The sequence below is a fragment of the Oryctolagus cuniculus genome, chromosome 14 (assembly GCF_051225735.1).
Source record: "Oryctolagus cuniculus isolate XC-2025 breed Fujian yellow rabbit chromosome 14, ASM5122573v1, whole genome shotgun sequence".
Taxonomy (NCBI): Eukaryota; Metazoa; Chordata; class Mammalia; order Lagomorpha; family Leporidae; genus Oryctolagus; species Oryctolagus cuniculus.
Genome location: NC_142880.1, coordinates 66,544,346 through 66,559,921, shown reverse-complemented (window position 1 = coordinate 66,559,921; position 15,576 = coordinate 66,544,346). Strand labels below are relative to the sequence as shown.

General features: G+C 37.8%; 1 protein-coding gene and 1 long non-coding RNA gene across 8 annotated transcripts in view; one reads left to right on the top strand and one right to left on the bottom strand.

Annotated features, from left to right (window-relative positions):
* LOC149122367 (uncharacterized) overlaps positions 1-15,576 on the bottom strand; it is a 205,609-nt gene that overhangs the window by 32,674 nt on the left and 157,359 nt on the right. The window lies entirely within an intron of this gene.
* C6 (complement C6) overlaps positions 7,834-15,576 on the top strand; it is a 65,717-nt gene continuing 57,974 nt past the window's right edge. For both annotated transcript variants that reach the window (XM_008262156.5, XM_089313161.1), the window contains exons 1-3: positions 7,834-8,006; positions 13,483-13,645; positions 15,029-15,185. In XM_008262156.5, the coding sequence (XP_008260378.4) occupies positions 13,503-13,645; positions 15,029-15,185 (300 nt within the window). In that variant the 5' untranslated portion in view covers positions 7,834-8,006; positions 13,483-13,502. The remainder of the gene's footprint in view (positions 8,007-13,482; positions 13,646-15,028; positions 15,186-15,576) is intronic.

Genomic DNA, 15,576 nt, shown 5'->3' with positions numbered 1-15,576 from the left:
AGCCACAAACCCAGCCAAGACTCTACTGATCTCTGACCTGGATTTACTTCTCACTTCCCTTGCTTCAGGTATTGTCCCCTCCCCAGGGGAACATGTCACTGCTATCACTGACATTCAGGAATTTTCCACAATGTCAGAATTCAGAATAAAAATTTCCCCTCCAAGCATTTCATCAGAGCTATTTCAAGGACCTCACAACTCCTTTCCCTGCTTTATTGCCTCATTTATTACCTACTCACACCCACCACCCAAATCTCTCTCAAAAACCATACCTGAACTTAGCATGGCCTTTTTTCTCACCTCCTCTCTTCCATCCTCTAGGCTGTTCCTAATGACACCTAGCGCAAGGAAGCTGTCCCAATTTAGAGCACAGTTTCTAGCTTCCTCTTTCCATGAGGTGGAGTAGAACATTTTTAGTAAATGTTTAAAATGTTCATTACTTTCTTTCATTGTTGGTAGTTGTGTGTAACTAAGAGGCAGCTGATCAAGTGCACCTTTAACATAATTGTGCACAGAATTCAGGGCTGACACAGTTGGGATATGTGATTTGCATAAAGTGCACAGGGGTGCCATGCCACAAATTTGAAAGCTCTTGAATATCTTCTTTGAAATTGTTTGCAATTGTTTGAAAACTATAAAATATATCTTCATTTGGGATCACTTGTTTGTGATAAAAATGTATTCAAAATATCATGAGCAAGCAAAGATAAATTTCTGAGAGGAAAATGTGTACCTTACGGAATACAAGGGAAGGAAATACAGCTGGGCCTCTGAGGCAGAGCATTTTCATTTTCAGGGGCCACATGGTCTCATATTTTTTTCAAGTTCCCCATCTCATTCCTCCTGCACGAAGGCATTCTCTGCTTCCCTCTGCATGTGGCTTTAGTGAGTGTCAAATTATGTTTGAATAGTCTCTGAGTCCCACTCTCCAATCTTGGCACAAGAAATCCAATTAACCAACCCTCAAGCCTGGCCTCTTAGCCTTGTTCAAGAGCCAAAATCCTGAGACCTGGAGCCAACCCAGCAGGTATGGTAAGATGAGATTTTTCTGAGATAGACTGGATGTATTTTCACATAGGGTCAGCATAAAACAACAATAGAGAGAATTACTTGCATTTTAGAGGACACAAATATTTTAATAAAAATGGAATACTTACTTCTAAGAAACAGCATTTGTTTATTTCTCTTCACCCCAATAGACTTTAAAGCATGACAGTTTTTTGTTACCTCATTTAGTAAAGTGCCTATAATAGTGCCTTAAAGTAAGGTTTTTGCAAAATGAGTGAATAAAAGTCTCTGGATAATGATAATGGTGGCGATTATAGTGGATGTGAAAAAAGAATAAGTTGACTGCATGCCCAAGGGAGGTTTTGATTTCTGTGATCAGTGTCTTACAATGTTCTGGTACTTCTTGCTTTCAATTTCTTCTCTAGCCAACTTTTGTTGCTTTTGAACTGAATTTCATGAAAGAACTAACCAAACTTACTTATCAAGATATCCTTGCTCCTATATCATGTTGAAAAGTACTTTGCAAGCCATGAAATGCTACCCAAACGTTAGATTACTATCTTCATCATAGTAGGGATTTGGGGAAATTGCCTTGGTAACCATATTCAAGATCCAGGAGATAATTGGAAGTCAAGAAGAAAGGTTTGACTTCTATCTCAAACTAGATTTCTATTACTCTGTGTTAGACCCATTTTAGATTAAGATCGGAAATAATTATTTTCTTCTCATTCCAAAAAATCAACAAAAGTTTATTCAATCTACTATCATGATATATTGTTCAACAATTCAGTAAACATGAAAATAAAAACAATTCTTGGAGCACTATCCTGCAGGAAAAATTGCTGTCTTTTTTGCCAAACATGAAAATCAACATTGTGGAATTTAGTCAAGGGCACTTATATACTCAGATGGTCAGAATGTAAAACTCAGCAATTTGTGTTGGATAAATAGCAGGCATATTATTAATCTCACAAATTCTTTATGTGTACACTAGTCAATATTTGTTAGCTTCTATATTTAATCAAGTATAAATATGAATATTATTCAGGCCTGGTTATCACAGAACTTTGAATCTACTAGGTAGAGTGAGAAAGAATAAGCTTGTAATATAGTTTGTAAACATCCTAATACCTAACAATATTAGGTGAGTTTCATATGAGATGTAAAAAAGAGCTATGTAAGTTTAACAGAGGAGTAATATAATATATGAATTTGAGTCTGAAAGTGGTTATACTGTATAGAAAATATTTAGGAGGAAATAAATGTGGAATGACCCTTGAATAAGTGATATACGATACACTAACATTTTAAAACTTGGGATTAAAGAAAGAAAAGTTTCAAGAAGGAAATAGAATGGCAAAAGAAACTGTATCCCATTTTAGGACTAGCACATTTCCTGATTTGGGTGAGAGTAGAGTATGAACCACAAAGGGAAAAAATTCAAAAGAAGAAACGTGGGGTTTCAGCGTTGTGGTGCACAGGGTTAACAGCCCCTTGCTTGTAGTGTCAGCATTCCATACCAGGGCACCTATTTTCCAATCCAGGTTCCTACTAATGTGCCTGAGAAGGCAGTGGAAGATTGAAGGAGAAGACAGTTTGAGTACTTGGGACCCTGCCACTAATGTAGATCCCAGAATAGAGTTTCTGGCTCCTGACTTTGGCCTGACCCATAAACTGGCTGTTGCGGCCACTTGGGGAATGAACCAAAAGATGGAAGATCAAATGATCTGTGTGTGTGTGTGTGTGTGTGTGTGTGTGTCCTTCTCTGTCACTCTGTCTTCTGGGTAGACAGATAAATCTAAAATAAAGAGAAAGTATAGGATCAAATCAGTTCAGGGTATCAAATACATAGACTGTTTCTAATTTGGTAATTTTCTTAAAACAACAGCACTGAGATTTTGAAGAGAGTTGTGCCACTGAAAGGGAAGCTCTAAAATGAATAATCAGGCAAAGTAGTGTAGGAGGAATTGTAGGAGGGGCCTCAGGCTCAGAGAACAATGAAGTGGATGATGTGATCTTCAAGAGTTGAGTTCTTAAAAACCAGAAATGGAACAATAGCCACAGACATGTTGGTGAGATGGAGAGGAGTGCATAGAAAATAGACACTTCAGAGATAATAGCCATAAGATTTAGTACCTAGATGGGTAGGAGAAATAGAAGAGAGATGTGATAACTGTGATACTGTGTTCTACCAGGATATTATCAGTGAACATTAGAATATTGAGACAGGTGGTCTAGGAAGCAATCAACATAAAGGTGATGGAGAAACCCATAAGGGTGGATAAGCTCTCTAATGAAAGCAAAGATACTAATTATAGGATCCCAGAGATGTTTAAAAGATAATCATAGAAGCAAATTGTTCAGAAAAACACAAGCATTGTATTACACTCAGGGAGTACCTTGCATGTCCAGAGAAAATCATGGCCCATGCCTAAGATGACAATAGTTGATACAAAAAAGGTCATTAAGGCAACATGGGGGTTAGTGGTGATCTCTGAGAGAGTATGTCATGTGGACTGGTTGCTATGTCACCCAGACTGCAAAGAATGAAGTGAGTGAGGAGTTGATAGTAGTACATTTAAAAATCAATTTAGAGAATCATTTTAATACATTTACTAGAAAAGGAAAAGAGAAAAGCAGCATGGTAGCCTGCGGTCCAAACCAACTTCCATTGCTTCCATATGTGATAGTTTTGATCAATGATTCCCCAGGTGAAAGAGTTCAGTTTGCCATTCCTCTGAATCTACTCACATATTGACTGACAACAGTATATTCAGTATTCTCTAAAGGGCTTGTGAAATAGACTGGGTCAGTAGCCTTGGCTCTAACGAGAAATTATAGTTTTACTGTAATGATCAATTGGCATGTGAACACTTAGCATGTGAAGAAGCCTTCAGACAGTCAACAGCCTCCTCTGTTCATTATCTTATATCTGGGGCAGTTTCTTGGCAGAAAAAACCATTTGGCTGTAAATCTGTCTTCATTAAAGGAATAATGGTTTGTAGCAAAATACATATTCTCCTTCCAGAAAAATCATAATTTCTCCATCTTAACTTTTCATGTCCTGGCTCTAATTTTCTCCTATACTCTTCTATTCCTTTATAATTACAGGCTTTTCTACTGGTCAGCCACTAGAAGTTTTGCTCTGAGAACATAGAGCATTTTTTTTGTGTGTAAAGGCATTCCTTATCACCAGCAAATGCTTTAAGGAATCCTGCAGTTCTTGAAAGAGCTAGATGGTAGAGTTCATAGCATGCTTTGTTTCTCAACAGCATACATCCAAGTATTGTTTTGATGTCACCTATATTCTTTACATGCCCAGAAGCAGACCTGAGCACAATTGCACACAGTACTTGCTTCCTAGCTCTGGAACAGTCACCTACTCATCAGTCCCATGTAGGACTACTCCTTCCCAAAGTCAGCCAGGCACTGTAGTTGTATTTCTTAGACCAGAAATGTCTCTTTGGGTTGGAACATTTTCTGTAAAAAGCAAGATATTAAATAGCTTTAAAAGACCTAAAATATTTAATATATATTAAAGCTACTCCATTTTAGTGTTGTAATGTGAAAGTAGCCATATGCTGTGACTAACTGTGTGACTTTATTCGAAGAGAACATTATTTACAAGAAACAGACAGCAGGCCAGATTTTCGTCACTGGTTTGTGGTTTGCAAATCCCTGCTCTGGAAAAGGAATCATGATAGGCTTTAGTCATCCAAGAGGACCTGTATGGATAACTCACATTCATCATGGAAAAGATGCTAGATTCTCAGTTGATGCCAGGTTAATTTTGGTATTTGGATCACAGACATTTGTGCTCAATAATTTATCCATGCCACAACCAACTTCATCCCTCTGTTTTCTCCTGTGTCCTGACATACAACTTTCCCACTTTTCTGTCATCTTCATAGTCCTCAACAATCCTGTAGAAGCTCATCCTATTAGTTACTGACTGCATCTCTCTAGGTTATGACTCCTAGAATTTGCCTTCAGTTCCAAACACCCTGAACTCAGAAAAGAATGCATCTTATCTTAGGGTCTCAAAGGTAACCAGACAAAGAAGTATACATACTTAAGTGACGCATTTGCTTGTACAGTCATCACAGAATTATTCTCTTATTTATCTTCTAAGACACTCAAGGTTGAAACTGCTTATGTTAGGCCTGTAGTGTCTGCAATACTGGTCTTAGCGCATCATTCTGCTTTCATTCTTATCCTCAAATTGCGTTCTTTAACATCATGAAATATTAAAGAAGAAAGAAAATAGACTACAAGTCAGATCATCTATATTCTGGCTCTGACTCTGGCCTCGGCAAAGTTCCTGCCATGCATGGTAAAGTATGCACCTTTGAGTGGTCTCCTAGCTGTGCTTCAAAGAGTTCTCAGTTCTGCTGCGATCGCTCCCTACCACACAGTGAAACGGTGCCTGAGGAATATTTGTTTTAGCTATTTTCTATATTGAAGATACAATGAATACTTTTAAAAGGAATTCTCAATGGCTTTTTAAGAAGTTTAAAAAACACATTTTACAAATAAAAGATAAAAATACAATGTAGGAAAGCAATTTATTGACAACTTCATAGCTGCTTAATACACAATCAAAACTAGAATACAGCTCCACATTCTAAATCTCCATAATTTTCTCTTTTCTATTGTACAATTTTGTTCCGTTTCACTTTAGTATAATATGTACACTAGTCAGTCTCAATATATGTTGTGACCCTTTCAGAGAGCATATTAGATATAAATATTCAAATTTTTCCAAATTAAGTTTTCTAATTGGTTTTGGTGGTATAGAGAAATATTTTCTTGTAACAAACTTGAATCCAGTAATATTACTAATTCATTTATTAATGCCTATGCTTCTCTGTATATTCTTCTGAATTTGCTACATATACTATCATGTCATCTACAAATAACATCTTCTAGATCTTTCTCAATAAAATATTCTATAATGACTCTCCATGTGCTAAAATAAGACTCTTTATGTATTTTAATTAAAGGTACACATTCCTAAGTTTGAAGGCAATCTTAAGTAATTATTCTAACAGGTCTTTTAAGGTGAAATCAGATTTATTTTCTCTGCATTAGCAATGGCTATTACAATAGCCTTTCAATGGGAAAAATCACTAAAAATTCAGAACTCGTTTAACAGAATTTCAGTTATTACTGATTAATCATTCAGAAATTCCAAACTTCCAAAGACTGTTTATTTTGACAACTTTCTAAGGGTTACTAGGTCTCTAGGATATACCAACATTACTGCTATAGAAACCTCCAGTGGGAAAACTCCCTCCAAACAGGCACCAGACACAGTGGAGGATCAAGCAGTTTATTACGCCAGTGGGCTCAGCTGGAATCACTCCCTGGGAACTGAGCAACAATCCCAAGTTTCTTGTAATAGTTATAGGTTCATCAGCATCATTGGTGGGTTTAAATTGCAGCCTACATGACTTAGGACTACCTCAATGGTTGATGTGCCTGGTATGTTTGTAGAAGAGATCCCAGGGGCAGATTTATTAAGACAGATTTATGACTGGAGTTCACAGAAGCAGGACTTAGGACTTCTTCCCTCCCTAGACAACATAGCGTGGGCAGTTGTTTTATTAGTTAACTGTAACCAGCCACTTTTCAAGGTCTGTGTTGGGAGGAGGGGTCTGCTTTTCTTTCTTTGTCTCAGGTTGAGGCTGTATTTCCTCTGCATTACCACTATACCTCTTGTTTGCCAATAATATGGAAAAAAGCCTTCTTTGAATTATCATAGAAATCTTTTGCATACCTATTATTTCCTTAGTCATTTGCAGGTTAAGTGTCTGAACACCACAAACTTTTTAAAGCTAAGGGGTATAATAATTGCATTTTCAACCTTAATATTTCAAAATTATAGGTCATGTTTCCAACAAAGTTATCACTTCATGCATGGAAATATATAACTCAGACTAAGGTCATTTCTTTTCTTTTCAAATAAGAAGTAAATAGTAACTGTTGAAATCTTTACTTAGTATAGAGTTGATTTTCTGTATATAAAGATAATTAAAAATGAATCTGATGTAACAATGACATAAGCCTCAGCCATTTTCCCTTATTGCCCAAAATAAACAAATACTGGAATGTATTCTTTGCCCTTGAGACTCAGTTGGGTCTCACACCCTATTGCCTTCATACCTCAACCCTTACAGCCACCTCAAAGACCAGTTGCTCTGAACACCTGAAAAACCAGTTCCAGGAATTCCCCTCCACCTGCTGCCCCTACCCCCACCCCAGCCCCAGCCCTCCTAAAATATAAAAAGGCCTGGCCCCTGGGGGTGGGGCCTTCTGCCACATGTTCCATCATGGGTACACGAGCAGTTGGTCACCCACTTCTACAGATTTCTCTCTGAATAAATTCGGTCTGGCTGTAAATTTGTACACTGCCTCCTCTCTATTCTGCACCTCTTTTCCTAACATTTTGTGCCCCATGTGATGAAGCACCAATCTGCAACTCTTTTCCTAACAGAATCTTAATGAAGAATGGGAGGAGAGAGGGACTAGGAGATGTGATGGTAGTGGGGGTGGAAGAGCAGGTATGGGGGGAAGAACTGCTATACTCCAAAAGCTGTACCTATGAAATTTATATTTATTAAATAAAAGCTTTCTAAAAAATTACTACGAGAGTTACCTGGTTAAATAAAAAAAAGGTAAATACTTTGCTTAAATCTCCAAAAACACAAAGGTTCATGTTATTCATAGAAATGTTCTTTCAGAAGACATCTAAGATCAAGTTTCTCTATGAGTTAAACTACAGTTAAGAGTAAAACAAACATACTCTTTAGTCAAGGGCAGTCATAACCTGGACTTCCCAGCCTACTCAGGCACTGGTAAACATCACTTCCTGAGCCCCTGGGGCATGTACAACAGAAACAAATAATAGGAAATAAAAGATTCGAGGAGTATACAAGGAGAAGAAAAGAAAAACCTACAGCTGGAGATAAACTAGAGCTTCTATTGAAACCTGCCAGGTAAGAGGAGCTGAAACTCCTTGCAGGCAAATCACTCCATGAGTGCAGCACTTCCGAAGGTGACAGATTCTATAGAGTAAGATGAACTTTACTTTTAACTCAGATTCTTTAAGTGCTCACAGAGCCATCTTCAGTGGTTCAGTGGGATCAATGATTTCTAGACAGTTCAAGAAAGGATGAAAATTGCAAGAAAACAGGAATTGCTACTCTACTACTATGGCACTACAGTGGAAAAATTTCCCAACTACATTCCTCTATTCATAGAACATTCTTTTGCCCCATGTTTGCATGCAAATTATAAGATAATTGATAAAATGCTGGCATGAAATTTTAGATCCCTCCAAAATGCTTAGAGATGTTGGAAATTAATAAATAAAGAAACAATATTGTATGCTGGGCTGTAGTTAAAAAAATTAGGGAATAATTATCTTCATTTGAATGAAAATTATCTTTTTAACATAAAACGATTTTCCTTGTAACAACAAAATGTTATAAAAGAAGCTACCAATCAGTTCTTTCATTAGCACCTCATCAAATAAGTTTTTACGTTACATTTTCATTTATATTGTTTTCCACCTTGCTTCAGAACAGTTACAGGAAAAGAAGAAATTGGAATGTTCTCTAAGGGTGCTATTTTTGCAGTTTTTGATGATAATTGGAATGAAATTCACCTCTACTTTTTAAGCCTTTGAAATAGTTAAAACAGGTAACATCTGCTGAGAACTCAGAGTTGGTGGTCTCTAGCAATTAGACTTTTCTCAATCATTAACATGCTGATTGCACCAGTTGCCTTAATAAATTGTTTCTCTATACAATGGAGAAAAGTGTTTGGAAAGTATTTATCTCTTCCTTCCTTTCTCTATGAAATGTATAAACAATAGCAACAATCTATTTAGTTTCCTGGCTGAAAATGTCCCGGTATGGGAAGATCTCTTATTTGGTACTAGGGGAATGCTGGACTCTAGTCAGTCTGTGATTGACTGGGGAGCTTCAGAGTATTTAGGAGCCTCATATTCCCAAGTGCCCTGAAGCTGGTGATAAACCCCTGAATCTGGACCTATGGTCAGACATCCAGGACTCACACCATTGTGTCTGATCATAACCTAAATTCTATCTGGCTATTCTTGTCCCAGTGTCCTAAGGCTCAGTGCTGCAGAGGAAAACAAAACAAAACAAAACAAAACGTGTTAGGAAGCTAGAATCAGCAGGCAAGTGTATTAACCTTTAAAGGAGCAGCTCACTGTTTTATGATTGAAGTAGCCTAGGACTATAGCAGCTTAAATGGTGACGTTAGAAATGTGCCAGGGGATTTCAATACAATCCCATCAAGGTGGCATGTACCAATGCCATCTCACTAGTCCAAGTGATCAATTTCAGTTCACAATTGATCACACTCATAGGTCTAAGAGTCAAAGGGATCACACAAACAAGACTAGTGTCTGCTAATACTAACTGATAGAATCAAAAAGGGAGAGAATGATCCAACATGGGAAGCGGGATACACAGCAGACTCACAGAATGGCAGATGTCCTAAATAGCACTCTGGCCTCAGAATCAGCCCTTAAGGCATTCAGATCTGGCTGAAGAGCCCATGAGAGTATTTTAGGCATGGAAAGCCAAGACACTCTGGCAAAACAAACAAACAAACAAACAAACAAAAAAGGATCTGAATGAAAGATCTCTGCAAGTGAAGTCCCAGTAGAAAGAACAGGGCCATCAAAGAAGGAGGTACCTTTCTCTGAAGGGAGGAGAGAACTTCCACTTTGACTATGACCCTGTCAGAATAAGATCAAGTCAGCAAACTCAGAAGGCTTCCATAGCCTTGGCAACTCATGACTAGAGCCTAGGGAGATTACTGATGCCATAAACGAGAGTGTCATTGTCAAGTCAACAACAGGAGTCACTGTGTACTTTCTCCTCATGTGGGATCTCTGTCCTTAATGAGTTGTCCAATGTGAATTAATGCTGTAACTAGTACTGAAACAGTATTTTACACTTTATGTTCTGTGTGGGTGCAAACTGATGAAATATTTACTTAATATATACTAAATGGATCCTCTGTATATAAAGATAATTGAAAATGAATCTTGATGTGAATGGAATGGGAGAGGGAGCAGGAGATGGGAGGGGTGTGAGTGGGAGGGAAGTTATGGGAGGGGGAAGCCATTATAATCCATAAACTGTACTTTGGAAATTTGTATTTACTAAATAAAAGTTAAAAAAAGAAATTATCCAAAAGAAATTAACATAATTACATGAAGGAGAGAATCTATATAGGGACAAAATCAAATAAAAGCATTATTTTGTGTTTTCCATGTCAAAAAAAAAAAAACAAGCTTGTAAAAAAGCATTGGCAGTGTCTTCAATTTCTGTCTGCCCTTTCCAGGCAATGCTCATCTCTTCCATTTCTTTGTTTCTCTCTCAATGCCTAGCAGCACATAATGTATATCCAAATGTGTGTCAACCTCATTCCAAATTGAAGAATACATTTAGCTGTTAATCAATGGATTTGGTTGCTTTTATTAGTGTTTTTCAATGAATTGTTAAAAATTCTAAAAAGCTTACTGATTTGTCAATAAGAAATGTCTTAATTCTCCAGAATATTGGAGAAACAATTCTTAAATTTGATTTCAAGCTCTTGGCTTGAAGATTTGTAAAATGATGAACCCCATTTTATTTTTACTGAAGATTCTCTTTATCACAACCAAGAAACACAAACTAACCACATCAAAACATAATCAGAAACTCATCTTTGAGATACTTGAGAGGGCAATAATCTGGCAAACATCTACAGAAAATTTAAATGTAGATATTGTTTGAGCCATCCTTCTGCTATGAACACATCCATTCGTCCCATGGATGTACTACAAAAGTATGCTAACAAATAATTACAAAGGTATTGCATTATGTGAAGTAAATGTCCACAGTTATAATGGACAAATCCAATTGTGTATATCTGTATAGTGTAAAGCTATGCAACCATCTAAAAGAATGAAGTAGAAATGCATCTACTTATACGGAAAGATCTTCAAATTATGAACTGAATGCTTAGAGTAGCATACAACATATTCTTTTTGTGTATATTTTTGAAGAAGATTTGCACATACATGTGTGTAAGCTGATGTTTAAAGAATTTCCCTTCCTATAAGAAAGAGAAAATGGGTTGTATGTGGGGAAAGCCTCTGAAGACAGGTAGGTGAGAACCTAGGTCTTATATTTTTCCTTGTGTTGTGTTAAAAATTTCAAATACAGGTATGCATTATTCATATTTCTTTAACATCAATAGAAATTTTCTAGTTGGTTATATAAGCCATCTTAGTTTCTTCATATATTTCTATATTTGGGGAACACAAAAATGTTATCAAATAAATTATAAGTGTTTTAAAAATCAATCCAGGCTGGCGCCACGGCTCAATAGGCTAATCCTCTACCTAGCGGCGCTGGCACACCGGGTTCTAGTCCCGGTCAGGGCACCAGATTCTTTCCCGGTTACCCCTCTTTCAGGCCAGCTCTCTGCTGTGGCCCAGGAAGGCAGTGGAGGATGCCCAAGTGCTTGGGCCCTGCACCCCATGGGAGACCAGGAGAAGTACCTGGCTCCTGCCTTCGGATCAGCGCGGTGCGCCAGCCACAGCGTGCCAGCCGTGGCGGCCATTGGATGGTGAACCAACGGCAAAAGGAAGACCTTTCTCTCTGTATCTCTCTCTCACTATCCACTCTGCCTGTCAAAAAAAAAAAAATCAGTCCAAACCTTGAGAACTAGTTATATTTTAATCAATTTTTTCAAAAAAAAAAAAAAAAAAAACCTGGAGATTAACCAGTCACAATGGATGATGATTAGACCAATGAGTCAGATTCTAAAGTCTATGAAATATTTGGGGCAGGCATTTGGCACAGAAGTTACACCACTGCTTGGGATACCTACATTCCATATCAGAGTCCTTGTTCAAGTCCTAGCTACACTGCTTCCAAACTAGCTTCCTCCTAATGCACACCCTGGGAGGTAGCAATGGTAGCTCGAGGAGCTGAGACTGCGATCTATGTAGGAGATCCAGATTCAGTTCTAGGCTTTCGATTTGGCCTGACCCAGCTCTAGAGGTTATGAACAATTTGGGATTGAATCAATAATGAAAGATCTCTCTCCATCCCTCTCTATTTCTCTTTTAAATAAAGTGAAAATAAATACATTTTTAAAATTAAAAACTATTAAGCATTCTTAATCTGGCACAAATTTTAAGAATATTATTATACAGAATTACTATAAGCATGTACCCAAGTTACCTTGTTCAAATGTCATTAAAGCCCATTTCTAAAATGCTTTAGATTCAACAAACGTTTCTTCAAATACATACTGTATTTTCTCTCATCCTTTTAAATGCTGAAATAAATTAAACAGAAAAGATCAAATACTATGGTATTTACATTGCAATGAAGGAAGAGAAACAAGAGATCTTTTGTCAGATTTGTACTTTCTAGGAGGGAATATTTAACAAGAAAATAAATAGGGAAGAGGCACAGTAACTACTATTGGGAAACTGTGATTCAGATGTGATGGTCAGGAATCTTATTTGCAAGATGCAAAGCAACTAAAGCCATATTTTTAAATATTTTGAATATGAATACTTAATTTAATATTGAAATCTATTCTCAATCTTCACTTGCTATAATATGGGGGGGAGATCTTAATTTTGGGGAAAAACATATGATTAACAGTTACTATTAAATTTTCAACACTCTTAGAAGTCACTACTAAGTGAAAAGGTAATATTTTAAAAAATACTTTAAAAAAATTGAAAGCAGAGTGACAGAGAGAACAGGAGAGACAGGAAGGGATTCTTCAACTGATTGTTCACTCCCCAAATGGCCACAATAGTTAGGACTGGTGCAGGCCACAACTAGGAGCACAATAGACCCAGACTCCATCTGGGTCTCCCATGGGGGTGGCAGGGGTCCAAACTCTTGGGGGGTCTTCTGTTGCTTTCCCAAGCACATTAACATGGAGCTGGAGAGGATGCAGAGTGATGAAGCTCCAGGTATCTTGATGTTCCAGAAAAAAATAATCAGTTTTAGAAACTTAGCAAAGGGATGCCCTTCATGCAAGATTCAAGAATCCTGAACGTTGCTTGTCATGTAGCCTTCATGGTGCTGCCCCTCCTGGAGCCCCATTTTTATTGCCAGAATATGAGGGCATTTGACCCCCAAGCTCTAGCCCAGCTCTAACATCTGACTGCTCAAGGAAACAACTGGACAGTCAGTTTCCAAAATACTGGTTGATACTCTTTTCCTCAGTCCCAAGGAAGTAAGGAAAATCAGTATATGCAGTTGTTTTGAGAAGCAGGAGACTCTATTGATTGCAAATACTTATGAATTGAGTTACAAATCTAAACAACATAAAAGCATTTGAGTCTACAACTCAGGATTACTTGTAAAGTGTTATCCCCAGCAACTATTTGACTTATACTGTATCATTTCATTTCAGGGCCTGGGGGCTCTCCAGGCATGGCTGGACATTCTGTCTTGTATTTGATTCTGCTTAGTACTCTAGTCAACAAGGGCCAAACCTGCTTCTGTGATCACTACGCTTGGACACAGTGGTCCAGTTGCTCAAAAACCTGCAATTCTGGAACCCAAAGCAGACAGAGGTGGGTACAATCTGTGTTGAGTTCCTTTGTGCTCTCAGAAACCTTGAGGATGAAGTTGCCCATATCCAAAATGCCACAGTAAGCAATACGGAAAAAGATCTCAGAGTGAGAATTCATAAATTTGGATGAAACTTGAGGTCTTTTTCCACATAAGGTTAAAATGAAATCTGCTTTTGTACCCTCTATTAAAACAAAGAATTTTAAAAAAGAAATTTAGGTAGGAACCTATGCAATATTTTCAGTTGACTACGTTGCTTAGAATCCCTACTCAAGCTCCTTTTCAATGGGCATATAACTGCTTGTGAGTTGATTGTAGAGAATTTTCTACTCATTAAACCAAGTCTAACAGTATTTCAATTGAGCAGCACTGCTAGCTGATAGCTTGATTGTTGGCAAGTACAAGATGGCAAGAAAACTGTGTTTACTTGATAGCATTTAATAATTCAGGCTTTTCATCAATTCAGACTACTCATCCCCCACACATCCTTTAAATCTGTTAGCTGTTTCTATACCACAGAAATGTTGTCATGCCTTGAGGGAGAAAGGCATATATTTAATGTTTAAAATATTATAGCCCTTTCTAGAGACTTATTTTAGGAAACTTTTTTACATATGTAGTGTGGGTTTTTATTAAAATCACCAAACGATTTCCAAATAAGCCATTCACAAATTATGTGAAAACAGATTTGTTTACTCCACAGCTCTGCTCAAGAGTCCCTCGGTAGCTTTCTGCTGCCCTCCAAATAAAGTTCCACAATATATTTCGTCCTTCTGCACTTCTCCTTGGTTGGTCACACAAGTGCCTCCCTGCACAGGTCATGCTCTCCTCCATCTCTGATCTTCACATGTGTCATTTCCCAGAATACCCTTCCTTCTGTTACCTGGAGAATACACATGCATTTTTCGATGTCTCCCGTGTGTCACTTTCTCTTTGAAACTTTGACCCTATCTCCATCATTGTACTTATCACATCGTGCTGTCATCTTGTTGGCCATTTGCAGGAACTTTCTTTCCTTTCTCTTGCAGTCCTTTCTAAGAGACCTATTAGGGCTTATTTCCTGAATGCGACCTTGGCAATCACACAGGTACCCCTGCTTAGAAAGGCCGCATGCACAGCCCAGTGATTGGACTTGGTTGTCTTGAGATTCTTCATTTTGGAACAAGAAGTCCCTCCTTTTCATTTTGTACTGAGATGAACAAACAATGTAGCTGATCCTGAGTTCCACTGAGTGGTATGACCTGCATAGATCCGAACCTGTCTGATGTTCTACAAAAACTTTCTTTCCTTTTATTCCCCATAGTTAATGCTCAGTGTGTTTTTCTTATAAGACTTGAGCCACACTGAACAGACTCAACTCAGCAGCTTTTTCCTGACTATTTCAGGCAAATAGTAGCAGATCAGTACTACTGGGAGAACTCATGTGACCGGCTTTGCACCAAGCAGGAGACCAGAGGATGTAACTGGCAAACATGTCCCATCAACTGCCTCCTGGGAGATTATGGACCATGGTCAGACTGTGACCCTTGTGTGGAAAAACAGGTGGGTGACACACGGCATATCCAGGAAATGTGAACCAAAATAATGCTGATTACCTCACAGGCTCAAAATACAAAAATGCTGAATTTCTTTAACTTCTGAAAATAAATTCTCCCAGCTTTGAGAAAAATTCCATTTAGCAGTTCTTTGGCGGAGAGGGGGTCCATTTTCTATGTTTTACTGTCACATGAACATCAGAAGAAAATCTTGTCCCCAATCTTGATAACAATCTTGGCATCATTTTTACTCTTTTCTGTATTCCACTGCCTGTGCCATCTGTGAATTCTAAAAGCGAAAGCAAATACTAAAAAATGGAATTTCAGGCCAAAGTTTAAAGCCAGATTAATGAGGAAAATAAATCAAAAGTCTGACTCCTCACCCTGTCTCTAAATCC